Source organism: Stigmatopora nigra, chromosome 17 (genome assembly GCF_051989575.1).
Source record: "Stigmatopora nigra isolate UIUO_SnigA chromosome 17, RoL_Snig_1.1, whole genome shotgun sequence".
NCBI classification, from domain to species: domain Eukaryota; kingdom Metazoa; phylum Chordata; class Actinopteri; order Syngnathiformes; family Syngnathidae; genus Stigmatopora; species Stigmatopora nigra.
This window is the reverse complement of record NC_135524.1, coordinates 6,714,452-6,737,582: the sequence shown is the minus strand read 5'-3', so window position 1 is coordinate 6,737,582 and position 23,131 is coordinate 6,714,452. Positions and strand designations below refer to the sequence as shown.

Below are 23,131 nucleotides of genomic sequence, written 5' to 3'. Positions count from 1 at the left end.
TAAATACAATTTTATTTTTCAACAGTGGAAAATGTGTACGTGTTTTTTGTGATTGCTTGTAAAAAAAAAAGTGCTTTTCACTTGATTCTGGGCTTAAAGTCCACTTCGAACACTGTGTTCTACCCACCCACTGGTGATCACGTGACCATACTCAGTTCCTCAACCGCAGTCTGGATGACTTCTTCTTTCTAACCAGCGCCTGACCACTCCGTCTTCGCTTCTTGGCTGTGGTTCTGTTCGGTTGGAAAAACAAACTTCTGTCGTGTGAAGGTCGAACACTCTTTTGCGCCGCCATGGACGTGCGCGTACTTGCGCTAGCTGCATTGCTCACCTGTGGCGTCCGGCGCGTGCTCGGCAGTGACAACGGGGGGCCCAACAACATCCTTCTCATCCTCACCGACGATCAGGATCAAAATTTAGGGGGTATGGTGAGTACTCACTGGACCTTTGGACCCTTCCGATTGAGCACGCCATTCTGTGTATTTGTGCTTATTGTGCAAATTCATGCAAAACGTTGCCTAATCGAGGACTGAGGCACCCCCACCCTTTTGTTTTTGTTAGTCACGTGACTTTTCTGAATGTTTTGTTGTTATTAATAGTTATCTATTTCATTTCTGTTTTAATCAGCATCAAGTTCACATTCTTAGCCCAACGTACATTGATGACATAATCCAAAAATTGTTTAGAAAAATCATTAATAAATCTAACCACTAATATATTAAATGCATTCCAAATTACGTAGGTTGCATTTGATGTAGTGGCATTTTGGTTTTGTGACTCTTTGGATGCTATTATTGTTATCATCCTATCCATTTTGAGTAGCCAACAACAATAAACCAATTAATTTTAATGCCACCAATGGTGGCCATTCTGCTGCTGATTCCTATAAAACTTTTTGCCTTCTTGTAATTCAGACGCCAATGAAGAAGACAAAGTCTCTCATCGGGGATGCGGGAGCGACCTTCGTCAACTCGGTGAGTCTTTTTCCCCGTCGTGGGTTTAGAGCAACCCTTGATGTTGGTCTTCCTGTTAGTTCACGGTGACGCCACTGTGCTGCCCGAGCCGAAGCAGCATCTTGACGGGTCGCTATCCTCACAATCACTTGGTTCGGAACAACTCGGTGGCCGGGAACTGCTCCAGCGCGGCGTGGCAGAGCGACGGCGAGTCGGGAGCCTTCCCCGTCTACCTCAGCAAGCGTGGCTACCAGACTTTCTTTGCCGGGAAGTACCTCAACCAGGTCCGATACCAACAAACCACATGATAATAATGATTTTTATTATTCTGGGTAAAATTTACTTTAATGTAAATGAAATACAACTATAAATTTACTCTTTTTTATCAAATAAAAAGCACAACACAGTATATATTCCCTAATTTCTGAAAACCTTACATATTTTGAATTTTGATTATGAAAAATCCTTTTTGGCATCCTTATCTGACTGGCTGCCATTGATGCATATAGACATGGCATCATGTGGCCTCTAATCAATCAAATTGAGTTCATCAGTTCATCACTAGTTGATGTCCAATCATTTTGAAGTAGGACAGTGACAGCAAATGAAGGCACGTCCAGGCCTCCCAATTATCATGCATATGACGTCTATCACCATCAATGGCAGCCAACAAGTTAAACTGGCACCCTTGACTTTATTTCTAACAGTACGGCAAAAAAGAAGCTCGAGGCGTCTCTCATGTTCCACCAGGTTGGGACCAGTGGCACGCTCTAGTAGGCAACTCCCGCTACTACAACTACACCCTGTCCAGAAACGGCGTAGAGGAGAAGCACGGCGACACATACCCCGACGACTACCTGACCGACCTCATCGTAAGTTACGACAGGGGGCTTTTGGGACCTCCTCGATGACCCACATTGCATCTGGCTTCCTGCCCGCAGGCCAACCGTTCGCTTCAGTTCCTGGACAACCGCAGTCCACAGCGACCCTTCTTCTTAATGTTGTCGCCACCCGCGCCTCACTCGCCCTGGACCGCCGCCCCACAGTACTCTAAACACTTCAATGACATCAAAGCCCCCCGGGATGGAAGCTTCGACAAGGCAGGCAAGGTGAGGTCAGACGCCGTCGCCATGGAGACGGACTTCTTGACATCCGTTCTTTTTGTCTTTAAGGACAAACACTGGCTCCTGCGACAGGCTGTCAACCCCATGACCAACAGCACACTGGCCTACTTGGACAATGCCTACCGCAGGAGGTGATGAAGATTATGGTTGTGTTGTGGTAGTTAGTAAAATAACAAAAATGTTGATGAAAAAATGTGATTGACGTCCATCAATGTCAGGCAAAATGTTTAATTGGTTGTCATTGCGGCGACCTTTCAATCTTTGCCAGTTCAACACATTTGACTCCGCCCCCAGGTGGCAGACGCTGCTATCCGTCGACGACCTTGTGGAGAAACTGGTGAGGAAGCTGGACGAATTGAAGGAGCTCAACCGCACATATGTCTTTTTCACATCAGACAATGGCTACCATACGGGTGGGTTTATTTCCCAGATCTAGTAGCTTGCCCATCCGTTTGTCTGTGGTTCTGATTGCGGTGCATAACGTTTCTCATCCAGGTCAGTTCTCTCTGCCCATTGACAAGCGTCAGCTGTACGAGTTTGACATCAGGACACCGTTGTTGGTCCGCGGTCCCGGCGTCAAACCCAACATCACGCTCAAAGTCTGTAACTGCATGATGTGAGCCTTTCACCTATCCCCGTTTCTCTCTATTTACGTTTTCTTTTCGTCTTTCAGGCCCCAGTGCTCAACATCGACCTAGCACCGACCATTCTAGACATCGCTGGGGTGAACGCCGCAGAGATGGATGGACGGTCCTTCCTGTCTCTGATGGTGAGCCAACAACTAGTGATGCACTTATCCCAATTTTTTTGCCTCCCAAAACCAATCCCAGCACCCAGTCATATGACAAATGTGCAGTATAGGGTTTTAGTGCCATATCAGTATTGGTGAAATCCTCACCCACAACATGGACTATTCTGTGTGCCAATGGTGGTTAACGTTTTTTTTTTTTTACCCCGCTTTCAGGCGCCATCTTTGCGCAATGGCTCGGCACGGCCCTTCTTCCTGGTGGAGCACACGGGTGAGGGGCTTTCAGTCGGGGACCCCAGCTGCCCCAAGATGGGGCCCGGCATGTCGGTGAGTAGACCCCTGTGCACGCCTCGCAGAATACGATTTGGATCGTGCCTGCTTGTCATCACTAGCAATGTTTCCCCGACTGCGTGTGTGAGGACTCCTTGAACAATACCTACGCATGCGTCAGGACGCTGGACGGACACGATGACATGCAGTACTGCGAATTTGCTGACAGTGAGGTGAGCCTAATTGCATGCTGGGAGCTTTCACTTCCTAAAATGAGGCAACAGGCTATTCTCATAACTGATTTTACTTGGTCTCCATTTTGCCAAAGAAATAAAAGGTCCATCTAATCTAAACATTACAACATTAAAAAAAAAAAAAAACATTACAAGAAAAAACGTCAGTGATACAATTGTAACTAAATAATCCCTTTACAAGGGGAAAAAAATTAGATTTTACTTGAAGTAGGAATGTCACAAAGATCACAATTTTCCAACCAAGTTAAAAGTTTTGTAAAATTAAATCGGATAAGAAATTACATAAGCAAAAAATTGTTGATTTTCAGATAGTAATCATTTAAAAAATATATGATAAAGTTGTCACTAGATGAGAAAAAAAGTAAACAAATCTGCTGCAATTTAATTACATTTCTTCCTAAACGAAACTCCTCAAACCACTCCAACGCTGTTCCTTGGTGTGCCCTCATTAGTCCTTTGTGGAGGTGTATAACCTGAGTGCCGACCCCCACCAGCTGGAGAACATTGTGAAGAAAGTGGACCCGGCCGTGCTGCAAACGATGAACCAGCGCCTCATCAAGCTGCAGTCCTGCCAGGGTGCCGTATGCCACGCCTTATCCACGTGAGCGCTAGCGAGCGAGCCATCCTTTTTTTTTTATTTAAAAAAAGCTGCGACTTTGATTAGCACCAGCATTGACTCCATTTTGAGAGATGGACCTTGCGTGCATTTCACTTAATCACTCCTTTTCTGTTTTATTGAAAATATGTCATGTTGTTAAACTATTACTTCATTGACTGCTGTTAACAGTTATAGATGTCCAATATAATGGGACTGGGGGGATTAGAGGTGATCCCCATCAAATGGTATTGTGGTATTGGTGGTGAACATTAGCAGTGAGAATTCAGGACAGATTAATCTGAAGTGATTTTGGAATCATTTGCTAATTTGACCTTTCAACCTTTAGACTGATTTTGCGATTAACCTAATTTTGCCATTTAAACTACATCATTTACACACTAATGCTGTGAAAGACTGCTATAGCAGTTGAACTTGACTGGACGTGTATTGCCGTCAAAAGGACTTAAAAAATGTTAAATAATCCATTTTGTGCGGCAGCCCAAATTAGAAAATGTTTGGGTTTTTCATCAGAGAATAAAAACTGTGAAAATGAAACTTTCTATGCCAAAAAAATCAAGCATCAACAATCTTTCTTACTATAAGCAAAGATTTATTTTTGAAACTCAATTAATTCATTCCACACAATGCAAAGCTAACGAGCTTATCCTATTACGTCTTGTGTAGGAAATTGAGTTTCTGTCATCTCTGTGCCTTTTGTCACTTTTTAAAAAGCAGGCTGTCATTTACAAAGCCTGGAAATGCAATCATTTTCAATTGTTTTATTTGTAGCGATTGTTTGCACTTCAATGTGAAAATTTGTACTATGACCAATGGAAATAAAATGAAAATTGCATTCGTGTATTGTTATTGACATTTTTATTGCATGTCAGATTTGTGAATTCAGCAGAAATGTCCCAAAAATTGAAGCTCAGTGCTTCAAAGTGGAGCAAGAAATTGTTTGACAGTCCATTATAGATACTTATAAACCTGCTTGTCTTGCAGCGTCTGCACTTCCAACTTGACGGGACTTTTGTAAAAGTGTGACAGGAGTGACTCAGTGTACCCAATGAGGAAATAAAATTTATGAGGTGGCATCTTTCGAAGAAGCAGGGCGCACACCATCAGCATATTGCCTCGCCGCTTGATCACCACCTCGTTGGCCAGGCAGCCATGGAAAGTGCCGAATATCAGCCGGCGGATGAACGTGTCCTCCACTGCACGGTCCCCCGCGCCCTCTTCACCTTTTAGATTACCTGTGAGAGAAATCAAACTTCTGAGTCCTAATTGTTGACCCAAATTCCTCTGGGAATGTCATTCAATGCAAGTCTAAATTTAAAAATTATACTTTTAGAATTTTCAACATTAACAATATTTATTTCAATTATAAATATGAACATTTCAATTGAAGAATAGACATTTATTTTCCCTTTAAAAAACAAGATTTACAATTTCCCCTTGTTGGAAAGAAGAAAATTACATTTTAACATTGCAATTAACTAACTGACTTATAAACTAGCAAAAATCCACAATGTATACAAAATATGTAAAGAGACACATTCATTTTGACGTATATAGACGTCCAATCCACTTGGTTAACCTTGATTGAACTAAAATGAGTATGGTAAGACTTACTGGTATGTTGAGAGAGCCATCCTTTTTGATGTGCGATGTGGTGAGGTTTCAGTGCTTGCTCGTAGGTGAGAGGACGGTCACCTTTCCCCACTCGGATGCGAGCAGCTCGGTTCTGCCAAGGAAAACACCATCAAAATATGATTTGGCTGTGACATCACAATTTTTCTTTTACCTTGCAGCACAAGGAGGTGACATGGAACGCTCTGCTAATGGGGGGACGTGACCTGCATAGCGGAGCCTGCACACAAGAGGCAAATTAGTTAGGGAAAAAAATAACATTACGCATCTTAAACGCACTAGTATTATCCTTTGCATCACCAGTGAGTGACAGCCAAGAGTTAACACTACTAAAAGCATGGTGATCTGAATGATCACAACCTCCCTTTAAGTTTCAGTGTTGACGTAAGTCCTAAAAATGACAATTTGTACCCAAAAGTAAAGTAAAAATTCCACAAAAACCCTTAAATCGCCTCATTTACCAGGAAGCTCAAGGAAACTGCGCTGCTCAAGGACGCTGCCATCTTGCTTTACATAGATTTCATATTACGTTTACCGCATCATTGTTGCCGATTCATGAAAACTCAAGAATGAAATAAAAATATTTGAAAATTATACTTGGATATAATGAAATGCAATTTTCTGAATACCATTTAAATGTATGTTATAACAAATGCAGAACAATTTATCGACCCTCAGTTCTTGACGGACTGCTATAAATGTAGGACTCCAATGTTAAAAAAATAAAACGCTATGGATTAATTAAAACACGTTAACATATTCATTCAAATTACAAGAGACGTTAAAGTATTTTAAACTAGTTAATAACTTTTTTACTATTGTGTAGTTTTGTTGTGTGGAGTTCTTTGGCGTTACCACTAACGTGGGGTCAATTATTTTGAAAGGGCCAAACCGGGCGCGCGATTACTGTTCTGGAAGGAGTAGCAACAGACGTGAAGAAATGCGCCGCTGTTGATGTAAACATTGACTGCTGTCAACTAAAAGTGCTTATTTTGCTTTGGTTTGGACGGCTTTTTTTTGGACGTAGAAGCGAGACAAACACAACACTGAACTTGCCATGTCGTCGCCTCCCGAAATGACGGAAATGTACGACAACGCGCTACTGGGCATTCTGCAGCATGTGGGAAACATTCAAGATTTTCTCCAAATATACTTTGGGTTCTTGTACCGCAAAACTGACTTTTATCGACTCCTCTCCGGTCCCACTGACAAAATGGGCTTCCCTCCAGGTGTGGCAGAGAAGATGGTCCACAAGGTACACTCTCCTAATGTGTTTCTTTCAACGTATTCAAATGTATTTTGGTCAAAAACCTTCGCGAGGTTGTAAAGGCTTTCATAAATTAGTAAGTATTTATGTGTCATTCAAGGGGATAGACTTCAGATAGCTTTGGGCTGGGAGGATGGAAGCAATCGATACACATTGGGACATATTGAGGCCAAATTATTGTAGTACTATACTATGTACTACTTTTGCATATCAAGTCATTTAAAATCTGGGCGCCCTCGCCTGGTCAAGTTTAGCATTGCAGGACCAGGTCTATTTATGGTGATGATCATGATCCACATGTAAAATGCCCATAGCTTTATTCCATTATATCATACCGTACAACACAAGATTTGATCAACTCGAACAAGTTGGTGAATTTTGCTGCTCATAAATGGTGGATGACTTCTGGAACAAGAAAAAAATAAAAATCAACTATGATCTGTTTTTCCACCCTACAGACATTCAAGATCTTTGAGAAGTTTTCTGAGCAGAACCGCGAGCTACAGAAGCGGCGTCTTGAGCCCGCACCGGTTCCTGCGGCCATCCAGGAGCTGGAAGTCTCCTCAGAGCAGACGAGCGCCTCTCCCTCCGATCCCGTCCCGGAGCCCCTTCCCTTAGCCGACAGCGGTGACAGCGACCGGGCGCTTCTGCCGGCCGCTTCAGAAAAGTTAGTGCTCTACTGCAGTGTCTCTGAAACATTTAACGATTTATGGGGCACTCATTGACTGCAATCTTGTAATTGTAAATAGTCATTTTGGAAAAATATATTATTGGTTTCCTTTTTTTTTGCATTTATTGATTCATTTTCCGACGGCGCTAGTGTCTGTAGGCCTAGCCAGAAGGCATCCGCGTCCGACTCAGACAGCTACAATGGAGCCGTCCACGAAAATTACAAGTGGTCACAGGACTACAATGATGTGGAGGTACGCGTCTTCGTGCCCGAGCAGGTGGTGAAAGGCAAACAGGTGAGCAAGCGAAATTGGCACCCGGGCCGATGGTATCACACTAAACTGCACGCCACGCTTTTTCAGGTGAGCGTGACCTTGAGCAACAGCGCCGTGCGCGTCGGTGTGCAAGTGGGTGCCGAAGAGCGTACGCTACTTGACGGGAACTTTTCGCATAAAATCAACATGGAAAATTCTCTGTGGAGCCTGGAACCTGGAAAATGCGTGGTGGTAATGGACGCTTCTCCCACACTTGAAAAGTAGTGTTGCATCGATTTAAAAAAAAAAAAAAATCTGTTCTCCCCTTGCTCCCATTCATCTCGCGCCGTAGCTGTCGCTGAACAAGTCGTCGGAGGTGTGGTGGAAGTGCGTGCTGGAGGGCGAGGAGGAGATCGATGTGGATAAACTGAACCGTGAGCGCTCCATGGCCACCGTGGATGAGGAGGAGCATGCCGTACTGGACCGCCTGACCTTTGACTACCACCAGAAGCTGCAAGGAAAGCCGCAGAGCCACGAAATGGTCAGATCGCGTTTGTGTAGGACGTCAACGCCAGAGAGCGCTTGACTAGACAGAGTTTTTTTGTTTGCAGAAGGTGCACGAAATGCTGAAAAAGGGCTGGGACGCAGAGGGGTCGCCGTTCAAGGGTCAGCAGTTCGAGCCGTCCATGTTCGACATTCCGCCCAGCGCAGTGCAGTTCTGAGGCGACCCCTGTCAAAAAAATTCAAGGATGGCGGTGTTTTTGTCAGCCCAACAACAAATTATTATGAGGTAACTTGATCCTGCGTCCAGTACGCCGATGGACAGAGAAATAAAAAAATATGGCTTCACATTTTGCTCTTATGTCATATGTTTGTATGACCTGCTTTTAGACTGAGCAAACTTATGCTAAAAGTATTATGCTGCTAAATTACATATTAGAAGTACAGTGGATGATGATTCTTAAATTTTCCTCTTATTCTTAAAGGTGATGAAGTGATGAATACCATTAGATTAAATCATCTATTTAGAAAAGCTTGGATGATAAGGTTAAGATTATTCTGACAAAATACATACAAGTAAGTACTGTACTATATGCAAGACCCCCTTTTTGTCAATATTAGTAAAACCACAAAAACAGGGCGACATCAGGAAAGTTTTCCATCCGTATTCCCTCCCCTTTTTTAAATAAAATAAAAAAAACAATTAAAAAATAAAAATCCACCAATAAGACAAAAAAAACTCCAGAAAGTTGAAATAAAATGGGAGAGAAGAAAACAAAATCTGAAATCAAAGTTTGGATTGAACGATCGCTGCCAACCCCTCGTGGCCCAAATGGATTGGACGTCTAATGTTGCTCATCTTTTTAAGATACTTTGATTCATCTACATGAAAGCCAATATTTATGACATTGTAGTTGATTTTTTTAAATACTCATTTACTGTCATTCACAGTAGTAGACATCAATTTCATTTGAATTGGGGTGACTGGCATTGTGTGTTTATGTTTCATTGCCATTGATGACAATAAATGTCCAATTCGTTTTAGCTGCATCGGACAAATGTTCCCTCTTTTGCAGACATAATGAATATGACATCTGTTGCTGTCAATGGCAGACAATGGTCCTTTGTGATCTAATGGGAGGAAGGTTGTTGACATAAGTGGCTATTTTGAGGTTTGTCAATGTAAAAACAATAACATTTAAATTCAACTCAAGTTCATCTATCACAATCAATGGTAGCCAATAGGGTAAATCTCCCCCAAAATAGTCATATGTCTTTTAAAGGGTTAATTTAAAAAAAGCATGACGTCTGTGGTCTTCCCTCTTCAGCAGGGGGAAAGCCCGCAAACCCATTCGCGTGCTCGTACGTGTTCTCTCCCTCGCTTCGGTGGGCGGAGCCTGAGCATCCTCAAGTCTTGGGTTCGCTCCACCGCACACCGGACTCGGCACTAACCAAAGCCGCGAGCCTTCGTCTGCACCATGGCCGTCACCACGTGCACGCGCTTCACCGACGAGTACCAGCTGTACGAGGAGCTTGGCAAGTAGGTGCACGCGCCTTTGCTTGAGAGTGACCATGTCCGTTTTTTTTGCGCGTGGGTGTTTGCGCCTGGGTATTTGCGCACGTGTATTCAGAGTGTTCTGCCTGTTCTGTATCTTGGTATGAATGCATACGTTGATTGATGAACACTGACAATTTGGGGGGTGTCAAATTGGTGCCTCATCATTTTGTGTGGCCCGTCAAAATAGATCATGTCCATGCCTAAATAAAATGGATTTAAAATCTAGTCTAGTCCGGATATCGAACAATACTTAGAGTATTTCTTAACCTTTTTTCATTTGTGGCCACCCATCCCACTTCAAATGATTTGGACAGCTTTCTCCATCAATGGCAGCTAATCAGTTGGAAAGATGTTGACACACTTTTGGTGACCAATCTCCAAATGGATGTCAATTAATTTGCTTATTGTGATATTCAATTGATCTGGCATGTCCAAGTCCCATTGGAAACATCTATGAATTTTATTGGTTTTCTGCCACCCCTTCTCAGTTAAAATTTATTGGACGGCCATCACTGTCAATGACATCCAAACATGATCATCCATCCATCAATTTCACTTTTTGTTTGTTTTCCTATCTGTTGGGGACCTCAAGTGAACCCATGAGAAGCAGCATCCTTGTTGCTTCTCGTGGTGCGTTCAAGGACCATCAAGAGAATTCACTTGCGTAATATGGCTTCGAGGGCAAAGATTCAGCATGATTGCTTTTTACATGGTACTTTTCAATTGCTGTAAGCCCATTGAGTGCTTACGTCTTAGAACGTCACAACAAAGCGCAAGCCAAAAACAGATAGATTGTTCAATTGATGCTTCCCATCATTTGCACAATTTCGGCTAAATTCTTGTGGTCAAAAATGTGAGCTGGTTTCAAATTGGGCAATAGACAACGTACCAGTGGTGCGTTACCAGTGCATCCTCGTTTCTAGGCGCAACACCATTTCCAGATGCGCCCTGGGCTGCCATTTTGGACAGCCACGCAAGCTGACCTTTCTTTTTATGTGGCTCGCAGGGGAGCCTTTTCGGTGGTGCGCCGCTGCGTCAAAGTGTGCTCAGGCCAAGAGTACGCCGCCAAGATCATTAACACCAAGAAACTGTCAGCCAGAGGTAAGAGAAGGATTTCGAGTGCTAGCCTATCTGGTTGAGGGATAGTAAATTTGCCTTTACAGTAGGCCTTATAAAATACATCTTGAGAATATGCAGTATGGTTTGAAGTAAGCATTGGGATTTTTAAAGTAAGATAGTTAAGGTTCAAGAAAGACTTTCAAATAAAGGTTAGACCAGATATGTCAAAATATTTTTTGTCGAGGGTCATATTGTAGTTATGGTCTCATTCATAGGTCAATGTTGGCCAATGCAGATGAATATTTAATCTATTTGGTTGCGAAAATATGTTCACTCCCAGTCATAATGGATTGGATGTCTCGCATTGTCAATGGCAAATGAACTAGGGCTGCCACGATTAATCAAACGAACAGTAAATATTCTTTTTTTTATGTTAAGAGTTTTGTTTTTTCATTAAAATAAGTAAAAAAACCATGGATATCATTTTTTTACTTAACTATTTCTCTTTTTTTTAAAACTTTTATTCTTTTGCAATTTTTTTCATGAATAAAATTAAGGGGGTAATCAGCAATCAATAGTTTTCTGTTTTCAAAGGAAAACATAGTAAATATTCTTTTTACTAGAAAACACTTTATACAGTCATTATGTATATGTTTCAACTGTATTCAATGGCTAGCTAATCAAAAAACTTCTTGATTTGCCTTATATCATAATTTCAAACAATTTGATTAGGAGGAAGATTTGCATCTGAAACAAGGGGTAAAATCCTCAAGTTAGATTATCAGCTGCCATTTAGGGCACTGCATGTCCAATCTATTTGATGTGGGAGGGTGGGCAACAAATGGATGTTCATCCGCTCCCATTTCTAATGGATTGGAAGTCTCATTCAAGGAGTCTGAATGTACTTTTTAAGACTCGCACAAATGGACGTCTTACAACGTCAATGACGCTCAAAGCATTAACGTCAATCCAAAACCTTTGTGCGCAGATCACCAGAAGCTGGAGCGAGAGGCTCGCATCTGCCGCCTGCTCAAACACGCCAACATCGGTCAGTAGTTGCCGCTGGTCCAGACAGTTTCGATGTCCGAGGCCGTCAATAGGAGATGATGACTTAACTGCATTGTGTGTGTTTGTGGCGCAGTCCGTCTCCATGACAGCATCTCGGAGGAGGGCTTTCACTACCTCCTTTTTGATCTGTGAGTTCCTTCGCCCCCCCCTTCCCCCGCTTCCGCCGTTATATAAGAGCCCCGCCCCATCCTCCTTTACCGCTTTAGCGCGGACTCCCCCGCAGCGCCGGAGTCGGTCGCCATGGCAACACGACCCCAGTCAGCATTGCTCCCGCTCGGGGTTTCCCCCCTTTACGGGGCATCCCTTTTCGAATTGTGTTTGTGTGTGTGTGTGTGTGTGTGTGTGTGTGTTTGTTAGCTTTTATTTGTAGATGGAATGTGTTTGAATTTGTGTGTTTTTTTTGTTGGGACATATTTTTATATTATTGCACAGGCTGATTTGTGTGCACGTTGTGTGTAATGATGGTGTGTTGTATTTTTTTTTGGCTTTGTGCATTGTGTTCTTTGTGTTTTTATATTGCTAAATGGATTTTTGTGTATGCTTTAATTTTATGGAAATGTGTATTTTTGTTTGTTTGTGTTTTTTTCTGTGTATTTTTTTGGTTTGTGTTTTTTGTGTGTATTTTTTTGTTTTTTGGGTTTTTTTCTGTGTATTTTGTTTGTTTGTGCAGAAGACTGATTGTATGCCTACCATTGTCAATGGCAGCCAATTGTTTAATGATATATTTGTGTTGTCAGTGTGACCGGAGGTGAACTCTTTGAGGACATTGTGGCGAGGGAGTACTACAGCGAGTCAGATGCCAGGTAATGCTGCTACACGTGTAGACATGCTCACACACTTGCGCCTCTGCAGTTGTCCAGACGGACGGCCTACTCCGTCCGCCGCCTCCGCAAAAAGGGGCACTTCAATCAATTGGATCGTCTTTGCGGAGGCCCGGCAGCCTGCCAGCAATGGAAAAAAATATATGCAGAAAACAAACTGGCAGTTGCTGGTGTGCATTAGCTCATTGTCTGCCGTTGACGATGGTAGATGTCCAATCCATTTGAAGTGGGAGGGTGGCAAGTCTGCAAGTGATAAACTCAATTCAATTATTTGAATTTGATTAATCAACTAATCTATAAGGTAATCAGTGATTAGTTGACTAAGCCTCCTTCCCTCCCAGTTCTAATGGATTGGACATCATACCCTCATCAATGGTGCATGATCATTCACTTCTGGTCTAAATATCCAAAATGTCGAGAGCGTTTTCCTCTTCTCTCCTCGGCATCTGCGCATAAATTAGGCGCGCGTATGTGCGTGTTTGTCACTTGTGCGCTTCTCTCAAGAGGCCATCTGTACTCTCGAGCCATGACACATTTGTCACACACAAAAAATGTGTACGCCCATTAGCGTGAACTCCCTAAGTAGCATCTACTGGAATATTTGGAATTTATAAACCCAGCACTTAATGGTGATTCTTATTTTTGCAATGAACCATTTCTTATACTGAAAAAACCTTGGGTTATTTATCACAAAGAAGGAATACTTTTGCTGCGCTTCTCTGTATTTTTCACAATACTGATTGAAATTAATGAATATTCTTGTAGTATATTTTCATGCATATTCATACTTGTAGTACACATATACACAAGTACACTGTAGTGCACCTAGATCAAAGGTCTCAGTAAATCTAATATATACATCTATACCAGACATGGGCAAACTACGGCCCGCGGGCCACATACGGCCCGTTAGGGTTTTTAATCCGGCCCGCCGACGTTGTCCAAGTTTTTTTTTATTTATTTATTTTTCCCCAAGATGGCGCCATCACGCGGAAGTCATTTCTTAATACATTCTTTTTGACTTTACTTTGTACTTTATACTTTTGACTCTAATGATGAGTATGTTAATACTTAAGTCCTTTTTTCTTTTTATATTTCATATGTACTGTTAACGGATGCACTTTTTTATATGCATCGTATCTTGGGCTGACCCGGCCCATCTGTCAAAATTTTAAAGTCAATATGGTCCCCGGACCCAAAAGTTTGCCCACCCCTGATCTATACTTTACTTTTCCAGGCCACACAAAATGATGCGGCCAGCCAGATTTGGCCCCCGGGCCGCCACTTTGACACCTGTGACCTAGATGTAGTAAAAGTAAACACAATTACACAAGGATGCTCCTCGTTTTGACCTGTACCTCTACATTTGGCTTGTTGTTTCAGAGTGCGTGAATGTGTACGTGTTGGCCCTCACCGTGCGGTCTTGTCTCCTTCCTTTCCTACTTCCTTCCCTCCAGTCATTGTATCCATCAGATCCTAGACAGCGTGTCACACACTCACCAACACGACATTGTGCACAGGGATCTCAAGGTGTGTTGGCGTCATTCATCTCCATTTTCAACATATGTATATATGTATACTGCGTGCCTTTGGAGGTCCTCCATCACCCTCCTTCATGTTTGTGCCTGCTCTTTGCTGTCTTTCTTTTTGTTGTTGTTGTTGGGGGCCGGTTGTCTGCACTTAAAACAAGTCGAAGAGAAGGCGTGAGGACGCATGTGAATGATACGTGAAGGTTTAACGGGGGTAACATACACAAAAACACATGTACACTCTTGGTGAGAAATGTCACCATTCAGTCTAATTAGAAACTATCCCAAGACTTTTGACACAGGAAAATAAATACATAACCTGAAGGGGAGTCAAAACATATTTACCCACTTCTACTTTTTTTGCATATTTTTTCCACTTTATTTATACAAAAATAATAAATATAAAATAGTATGGAATTAAAGTAAAAAGGAACATTTATGATAAATATTTATTTGTTTCATAAGGGTTTTAATGTAAAAGGGTGTCTAAAATAAATATCAATGCATCGCTCAATCAGCAAGTGGGTTATTAACTCTTTCAGGGCCAACGATGCTGAGAGACGTCCTATTACGTCCAATTGTCAATAATTGGATGCCGCTAGTTTGGACGTCTCTCATTGTCAATGGCATGGAACGTGCTGATGCAGCAAGACGCCTGCACGTGCATGACTAATCCAGTGCTTCCCCTGCTGTGTGCATGCAGCCATTGCATCCAACAGATCCTGGAGGCGGTGCTTCATTGCCATCAGTTGGGTGTGGTCCACCGAGACCTCAAGGTGAGCCTCCGCTCGCCACATTGCAAATTCACGTTGGTCGCCCACAGGTGAGTGAAGAATTGATCGTCCACTGCGCATGGCCATGCATTTTTCTCCACCCGGTTTTGGTGTTATGTCAACATATTGGTTGCCCTGGACATCTATATCAGCGACAACCTAGTTTAAACATTCACAGCAGAGGTATAAAATTAGTCATATTAGTGTATGACTATCATAATCAATGGCGCCAGAAGATTCATTTGATGAATTAGGAATTAAAATATGTTTAGACTGTCAACAATTTTGCCATGATTTTGATGAATCTGATTACTAATCAGACTCAATAAGGATGGAAAAAGGATATTTCACTCCCCTTCCAACCCTAACCTAATTTAGAAAATGTATTTCAACAGTGCTGGTTGTGACGTTTACTAGCATCTAGCCAAGTGTCGCATTTGCGTTTCCCATTTTTGTCATTCTAAAAGCATGTGTTTATGCACTTCAGCCCGAGAATCTCCTGCTGGCCAGCAAATGCAAGAATGCAGCGGTGAAACTGGCTGACTTTGGACTGGCCATCGAGGTCCAAGGAGAACAGCAGGCCTGGTTTGGCTTTGCGGGCACGCCTGGCTATTTGTCCCCCGAGGTCCTGAGGAAGGAAGCCTACGGGAAGCCGGTGGACATCTGGGCTTGCGGTAAGAGTGTCAACACGGGCGCCTCCACCACAAGCCTTGACTTTACTTCCATGTGCAGGTGTGATCCTGTACATCCTATTGGTCGGCTACCCTCCCTTCTGGGATGAAGACCAGCACAAACTCTACCAGCAGATCAAAGCTGGAGCCTATGACGTGAGCCGGCACCGCTTGTGCCGTTTGGCCGCTCCCAGTCAGCTAAAATTGGCGTATGTGTGCAGTTTCCTTCTCCAGAGTGGGACACGGTGACCCCGGAAGCCAAAAACCTCATCAACCAGATGCTGACCATCCACCCGGCCAAGAGGATCACGGCACAGGAGGCCCTGAAGCACCCATGGGTTTGCGTACGTAAGCCGCTCTCCTGTCAAAGCTCGCTCATTTCGGTTCATGACGACTCCAGCGTTGACGTCTGACATGTGTGTGGGCAGCAACGTTCCACGGTGGCGTCAATGATGCACAGGCAGGAGACGGTGGAGTGCTTGAAGAAGTTTAACGCCCGCCGGAAGCTCAAGGTGAACACCCACCCGTGGGAAAAGAAATCTGACTGCACGCACGTGACGAATGCTAACCTTGTCCACATTCTCAGGGTGCCATCTTGACCACCATGCTGGTGTCCAGGAACTTCTCTGGTAAGAGATTAATTGATTGCACTTTATTTCAACATTAAAATTACTGGTCTGCAATTTCCCAAAAAAATGTTTTAGCTCTGACAGCTGTTTTAAACTCATTTTGGATCTACTTTACTCATTGATGGAGTGAGAGGTGAAATCTGTTTTGACTGGAGTAGTATGATTTATGGTAACTTTGCCTGCCATAGATGTCCAATCCTTTTGAGTGGAAACCAAAGTCAAAATGGATACAACTTCTATTGCCATTAATGGCTGTTTTTGATATAATTGTTACCAATTATCACAGTCCCTACCTGTGAATAAGTCAAAATAAATTGGACGTGTATTGCCATTTTTGGCAGCTGATGAATCCAATACATTAGTTGTATCTCTTCTTATTTTCACTAGAGGGAAGCAGCTTACATGAGATGATGGATATGGATTTTCATCACTGTATCTAAACATGCAAATGACAATGCAGTATATTTTGTGATGCTTGTCCAATTCATTGAAAAGTTAATCAGACAAAAGACTACACAAGCATATTCTGGAAAAAAAGAGACAAGCTGCTGTATTGTTCGAAAAGCAAACAATGAAAACTTACTTTTCTTTCTCTGTGGGTTTTCTTCTTCAGGCCAGGAAAGTGGAACACTAACATTCTATTCTAATGACTTAAAACTGGGGAAACATTTTAATGAGGGCGCCCTGCCCTACAATATTGAACACCATTATATTATGCATTTGAAACTTCGTTCTAAATGGAAAATCCAAATACAAATACTTTTTACTGCAAATATCCAACTTATTTTCTTCTGGGTGATTATGTTGATTGACAAGTGAAATTAATGAACTCATTCGGGGGCCATCGACGGTGCAATGGTTCCACATTTTTAATGATGAATGTCACCATTTTTCATTTCAGTGGGTCGCCAGACGACAGCACCGGCGTCTGTCAGTGGAGGCGGAGGTGGCATTGCTGAACAAGGTAGGCAGATGACTAAAGTTGTATATTGTTGTGTTGTGTTACAATTGATAGGGAGAGGTATTTGGCTCTTAAAAAAATAATTTAATTCTTTAAATGAGTTTATCACTTAGACGTCAATGGCAATCCGTGACTTAATAGAAGTCATCATAGGGAATGGTATTAAGTAGAGCAAGTATTAGGCTGTGTGCTCTGTTGCCTGGCGGATTATGTGTGATCTGGCGCGCACTTTGATGGGTTTGAAAAGTTTAGAGGATTAGCGGCTCCTTTTTTCAGCTTTCGTGGCACTGAAAAAACTGTTGACGATGTGCCTTTTTGTTTAAACAAATTCACTCAGTGTGGTACAAAATTAAATAAAATCTTTAATATGAAATATATATATTGAAACAAATGAAGTTTGAACTGCACAAAATGGAAATACATAAAAATGGTGATAAAGTCTCACATGATATTTTGATATTTAATATTAAATGTAATTAAAAAATTGAAATCAATATAGAATTGAAAATATGTACATACAATTTTCATCATTACAAAATGTAATATAATAAATACACATTTAAATGGCAAATGCACAAATACATTAATAGTTATAAGTATAATTTCACGTTCTATATCGAGTATTTTTTAGCAATAATACTTTGGGGTACTTACTGTGTTCTTTGTTTTTTTTCTTTATGTATACATGTTAAATGTAAATGTAGGCATCAAATAGTTGATGTTGGCTGTCATGGGCCTCCCTAGATTTTGAAGGCATCCGTTTGGATACACCCATGATGTAATCTGAATGTGCGGCCGGTGCCACTTTTGTGGATTATGCAGCAAATAACTTCCCTCTGATCCTGGCGCTGATGTGACATGTGATGCCATGTGAGGCCACCATCTTTCCTGTGCATGCTTAATGGGAGGGACAAAATTCGGGAGGCAGAGTTTTTTTTGTACAAAAGGGCGGGCTGGTGTTTTGTACTTAAGAGTGCCACCGTTGTGGCGGGACGGACACTTGAGTTGCGACTAGGGTGCACCATGTGCACGGTCCCCACTGAGGGCGTGTCTTTCTGCCTCTCCGCAGCGGCCAAGAGTCTCCTCAACAAGAAGGTCGAGGTCAAGGTAAGTCCTGCGCACCCAAATTTGAATGAGCTTATCACGAATGGACATACGATCCATTTGAAGTGAGAGGGTGGTTGTGAATGAACGAGTGCTGTGCGATATAAAAAGAAATCTGTAACAATCTGGGCCATTTTATATCAAAAGATGCCAAACTGACTTACCACAAATTTTAAATGTAACAAGTAGTGTTCATATGTTGCTATTTTCAATTGTCTTGCATGCATTTTTCACATACGGTTAACTGGGTAAACTAAATGGGACATCTTGAGGCCATTTGGTATGTCATTCAGCGCTATGACAGCCAATGTGATAAATAGGATATGTTAAATAAAAAAAAACTCAAATCTAAATCTGACCTTTTATGGTCTTCTTTTATAGGGCACTTGTTTAACTTTTGACCTTCAACCCTTTATAGGGCGCTATCTATATTAATTAATCAAATAACCAGACTGGCTCAAGGTTCAATGCCATTGAAGTCGATGGAAGCTAATGAATTCCCTTCTCTGTATTTTGTTGTTATTGTCTTTTTATAAAGTATAGGGGGTCCAAAAAAATCGTATAAATGTTTTTTTTTCTTCCAAAAAGTCGTCGCATTTTATTTTTAGGCCATATCGCCTGGCCCGGAGAACAGCTCCAATTTTATGTTGAATTTGGTTTCCTTTTAGTGTGACACACTTTTCTTAATCCTCTTGGGAATTGTGCCACCTCCTTTCATTATTAACCTTCTTCAAATCCTTTTTCTGTCTTGATTCCTTCTTTCATGGTGCCCCCACCCCCACAAACACATCCAAAAATAGCCCCCGCCCTACCTCGTACTCCCCTTGCACGGGCCCACCAGCCAACCTTGGGAGAGTAGTGCTAATCTCAGATTATTTGCGTCCAGATGATTAATCTAATGTTACGTCACCAATGCGCACACACACACACAAATACTGGAATGCCATGTTTTAATGGATTTTATGCAAGTCACAACACTTGGACTCAGTGTGGATTTTTTTATTCTTTGTCAAGCATACCAATTTTCCAAATGTAAAAAAGAGAAACATTATTCAAAGGTTAAAAACAGGATTTTGAGGTCAGTAATATCTCCAAAAATGGGGAATTACAATAGTGAAAAATGAGTCAATTGATCATGACGGCCATTGTTGGTGTGATTTCCCAATGTGCCTCGCAGAAGCACTTTCCCGATCTTTTGTGTTTCCTGCAGAGCAACAGCAGCAGCAGGAACAACAACAACATAAACACCAAAGTCAACAACTCTGTGACGTCTGCTGCACTGGTATGACCCAAAACCCATTGACGGTGATAGACGTCCAAATGGATACAACGTCTCTTACCGTCAATGGGTGTGTTCAGTAGGAATGTCATTCTTCTATTACTACCACAACACCTACTATTATAGTATACGATACACGTTTATTTTCTATTTAATGCATTTTGGAGAATTTGACCGCATTGCCAAGACAGCATCTTGAATATTTTTGAATTATTTTCCTATTTTATCAGACGTTGCCATCTCTTCCTGACCCATTCCGACATTCCGCGCTCCTCGTCATCTTCATTTTCTTTTCCCTCTTCCCCATTATTGTTCCCCCAGGAGCCTCAGACTACCGTAATCCATAATCCGGTAGACGGGAAAAAGGTACCGCTTCATCCTGCCGCGTCGTTGTTTTTTAAAACTTTGTTTTTTTTTCGGATTATGTGGAGTCGCTCAGTCATGTGATGTTGCAGGGAAACTTCATTCTAGTTGTCGTTGCATGTCACCGGCCGTGTTAAGTCGTCATGCATCGATAACATGTGTCATTTGCAGGAATCGTCAGACAGCAGCAACACAACGACCGAGGATGAAGATGTAAAAGGTAAGTGGTCAAACAAACCAGTGGAAGAAAACAAAACCTGTAGATATGTTCACTTCCAATCTATTTTAGTGCTGTTTCGTGTCACTTGCTTGTCAAATTATTGGCTCCCATTCTGAAATGCTACTTCTACTTAAGTTTTGATTTCACATATTTCATAGATCAAAGCTTCACAAAATAAATGTGCACTAAGGTTACTATAAACCAAAAACATTCCCATACATTTTCAATGCCCAATTTGTTGACATTGACACATTTAACTCCCCAGAAATTTTTCCATTCGCTCCTATTGATTTTCAACTAGGAACTGCAAAATAATCTCCATTTGTGGTCCTTATTTTGGATGACAACCAAAACGTATTACCACAGAATTAACGGAGTGATCTGGGAATTCACTTTTGACCCATTGACAGCCATCAATGACAACAGACTTGCTGCCAGCCCCTCTCTGTTCAAATTGATCAGATGTGTATCATCGTCAATGGAGTATCTATGTAACAGACACCTGCAAAAAGGTTATTTTCTTGTGCTTTTGCAGCTCGCAAACAGGAGATTATCAAGATCACTGAGCAGCTGATTGAAGCTGTCAACAATGGCGATTTTGAGGCCTATGCGTGAGTTGTGGGGGAGGGACAGACCACCGGCGGATTGGCGCGCCATTAGCGCATTAATGTGATGGACGCGTAAATGTATTTGTACTCTCGAGATTAAAAAGGAAATGGAGGCTGGCATTTGGGATGTTTTATTTTCTATTTTCAGCAATTTAGTTTAATGGGATTTCCTTGATTGCTTTTTTTGTGCACTCGCAGGAAGATTTGTGACCCTGGCCTGACGTCCTTCAAACCTGAAGGTTTGGGAAACTTAGTGGAAGGGATGGACTTCCACCGCTTCTACTTTGACAACCGTAAGAACCAAACTTTGAACCAAAGGATTGATTTAAAATGGGCGAACTGACTCTGAATGCTAATCCTTCAGAGTCACAAATTTGGTCATTATAATCTGTCAAATGACTTTGCGATCAGTTGATGAAGTCTGATGATTATGATTTGAATCTGATTTCTCGAGTAATCTAATCTTGCAATTCCTCAATGAATTTAATTAGCAATGGCAGCTGATGAGCTAATTGATGAGATAAAATGAATGTAGCCAGGATGACAACAGTCTAATGTTCGTGTAAACATTAGTGCCGCTTGTTTGCATGCAGTGCTGTCGAAGAACAATAAGCCCATCCACACCACCATCCTCAACCCACACGTTCACATGATGGGCGAAGACGCGGCGTGCATGGCCTACATCCGCCTGACACAGTTCGTCGACGCAGGCGGTTGCCCCCACTCCAGCCAATCGGAAGAGACCAGGGTGTGGCAGCGTCGCGACGGACGCTGGCAAAACATCCACTTTCACTGCTCCGGAGCTCATGCTGCACCTCTGCGGGCCTGAGGTACCCACGCCCACATTCCGGCAACCGGCCACTAACGTGCTTGATGCCAAGTCCATTCTATTTTTTTTTATTTCTCTCAGCCCCGCTTCAGGACGGCCGGGCAGGACGCCACAGAACCGAATTTGACGTCCCACTTTGTCCCCTCTCCTTCGCTTGCCTGTGGTGCCCCCAATGTCCCTTAGGGGACTCATTGATGTTGACGCTTCTCGATGGTGCTCTTGTGCTTTTTACCAGAGATACCTTTCATATGTCGACTCCATATTGGATGTGGAAAAGTGACCATTAATATGAGAATATTTACTTTTAAATTTTTCTTACATAGACAAAAACAATTAGATAAAAAATAACAGTTGCTCTTAGCCCAGCCCTTAAAAAATGGAAACAAAATTTTGTTTTAGAGTTTCAGTTTATCTGAGGTCAACAATGCTTATTGATTCATTAATCTTCCGTACAGCGCATTCTCCTAAGGTTTGCAGGCCTTTCTAGTGCCTATCCCAGCTGACTTCTGGCACACCCTAGACTGGTCGCCAGTCAGCTGTTGGGCACACGGAGAATCAGATGACCATTCATACTCACAATCAGCACAAGCCGGAATGGAGCCCCCACCTGCCCACCACAAACTCAGGCGAGTGACTCCCTTCTCCAGTATATTGAATCTCAAAAACACACAATCTATTTGCTAATCGAGTAATCAATTCATTGGGTCAGCTCTAGTTCACCTGCCATTGACAGGGCAAGACTGCCAATATATTTTAACCAGGATGGGGAAATAAACATTTATTCCTAGCCAAAATAGATTGTACATCTTATGCCATTATTGGCATCCAATGAGATAACTGCAGACTTGCTACATCCAACATGACGTCAGCCACCCTGTACAAGGTATCTCTGGTGTTTCCGACCGACCTCTCTTTCTACTTTCTGCTCGCCGCATGACTGTTCTTCCTCCTTCTCCTGCACGGCAACCTCTGCCCTGTGTGGCGTCGGCACAGCGGCGTTGGAGTGTTTCTCGTGCATGAAGTTGTCATGTTTGTCATCTTTTCAGAAACTGCTGCTGAACTTTTTGCTTCTCGGTGGACTTTGTAGCCGTTTGTGTGCATGAAGAACATGGAAAAAGACCAATTACAAGTAATATATTACCACAATACTTTGTTTTTTTTTAACTCTTCAACTGCTGTTGACTGTGTCAATGGCGGCCCAAGAGTTGGTGTGTTCTAATATATGATAGGTTTCTTCTTTTATTTACTACCCCAGCACATTTTTTTGTGAATACTACACTGAAAGTGGGTTAAACATACATTTTTCTCTTTGTTGGATCAATTATTTTGAAGATTTGTGGCAGTGTTGTCAAAATATACAAATTTAAAACA

At 42.2% G+C, this 23,131-nt stretch overlaps 4 protein-coding genes across 5 annotated transcripts; 3 read left to right on the top strand and 1 right to left on the bottom strand.

The window, feature by feature from the left end:
• Window positions 1-118: 118 nt before the first annotated feature.
• gnsb (glucosamine (N-acetyl)-6-sulfatase (Sanfilippo disease IIID), b) lies at window positions 119-4,800 on the top strand. The gene is made up of 12 exons (XM_077737430.1): window positions 119-428; window positions 915-974; window positions 1,034-1,237; window positions 1,661-1,825; window positions 1,895-2,062; window positions 2,126-2,208; window positions 2,372-2,490; window positions 2,573-2,676; window positions 2,751-2,846; window positions 3,042-3,152; window positions 3,218-3,328; window positions 3,802-4,800. Exons 1-12 carry the CDS (start codon window positions 294-296, stop codon window positions 3,952-3,954), a joined length of 1,509 nt encoding a protein of 502 aa, XP_077593556.1. The 5' UTR covers window positions 119-293; the 3' UTR covers window positions 3,955-4,800.
• mrps24 (mitochondrial ribosomal protein S24) lies at window positions 4,801-6,274 on the bottom strand. Of its 2 annotated transcripts, none has more exons than XM_077737433.1 (4): window positions 6,059-6,274; window positions 5,752-5,817; window positions 5,580-5,691; window positions 4,801-5,200 (listed from the first exon to the last, which is right to left on the bottom strand). In XM_077737433.1, exons 1-4 carry the CDS (start codon window positions 6,098-6,100, stop codon window positions 4,917-4,919), a joined length of 504 nt encoding a protein of 167 aa, XP_077593559.1. In that variant the 5' UTR covers window positions 6,101-6,274; the 3' UTR covers window positions 4,801-4,916. The 2 variants fall into 2 exon arrangements, with proteins under 2 accessions (XP_077593559.1, XP_077593558.1); XM_077737432.1 differs by lacking the exon at window positions 6,059-6,274 and adding an exon at window positions 5,877-6,044.
• An 87-nt stretch (window positions 6,275-6,361) lies between these two features.
• nudcd3 (NudC domain containing 3) lies at window positions 6,362-8,636 on the top strand. The gene is made up of 6 exons (XM_077737431.1): window positions 6,362-6,852; window positions 7,323-7,531; window positions 7,685-7,829; window positions 7,896-8,039; window positions 8,140-8,328; window positions 8,399-8,636. The coding sequence occupies exons 1-6, from the start codon at window positions 6,655-6,657 to the stop codon at window positions 8,507-8,509; spliced, it is 996 nt and encodes a 331-aa protein (XP_077593557.1). The 5' UTR covers window positions 6,362-6,654; the 3' UTR covers window positions 8,510-8,636.
• Window positions 8,637-9,617: 981 nt separating this feature from the next.
• Window positions 9,618-22,906, top strand: camk2b2 (calcium/calmodulin-dependent protein kinase (CaM kinase) II beta 2). Its single transcript, XM_077736785.1, has 20 exons — window positions 9,618-9,828; window positions 10,853-10,947; window positions 11,894-11,953; window positions 12,047-12,101; window positions 12,711-12,776; window positions 15,027-15,099; window positions 15,584-15,770; window positions 15,829-15,923; window positions 15,989-16,111; window positions 16,196-16,279; window positions 16,354-16,396; window positions 17,298-17,360; window positions 18,427-18,464; window positions 19,672-19,743; window positions 20,062-20,106; window positions 20,275-20,323; window positions 20,859-20,934; window positions 21,130-21,224; window positions 21,525-21,761; window positions 21,842-22,906. Exons 1-19 carry the CDS (start codon window positions 9,767-9,769, stop codon window positions 21,758-21,760), a joined length of 1,617 nt encoding a protein of 538 aa, XP_077592911.1. The 5' UTR covers window positions 9,618-9,766; the 3' UTR covers window position 21,761; window positions 21,842-22,906.
• The last annotated feature ends 225 nt before the right edge of the window (window positions 22,907-23,131 follow it).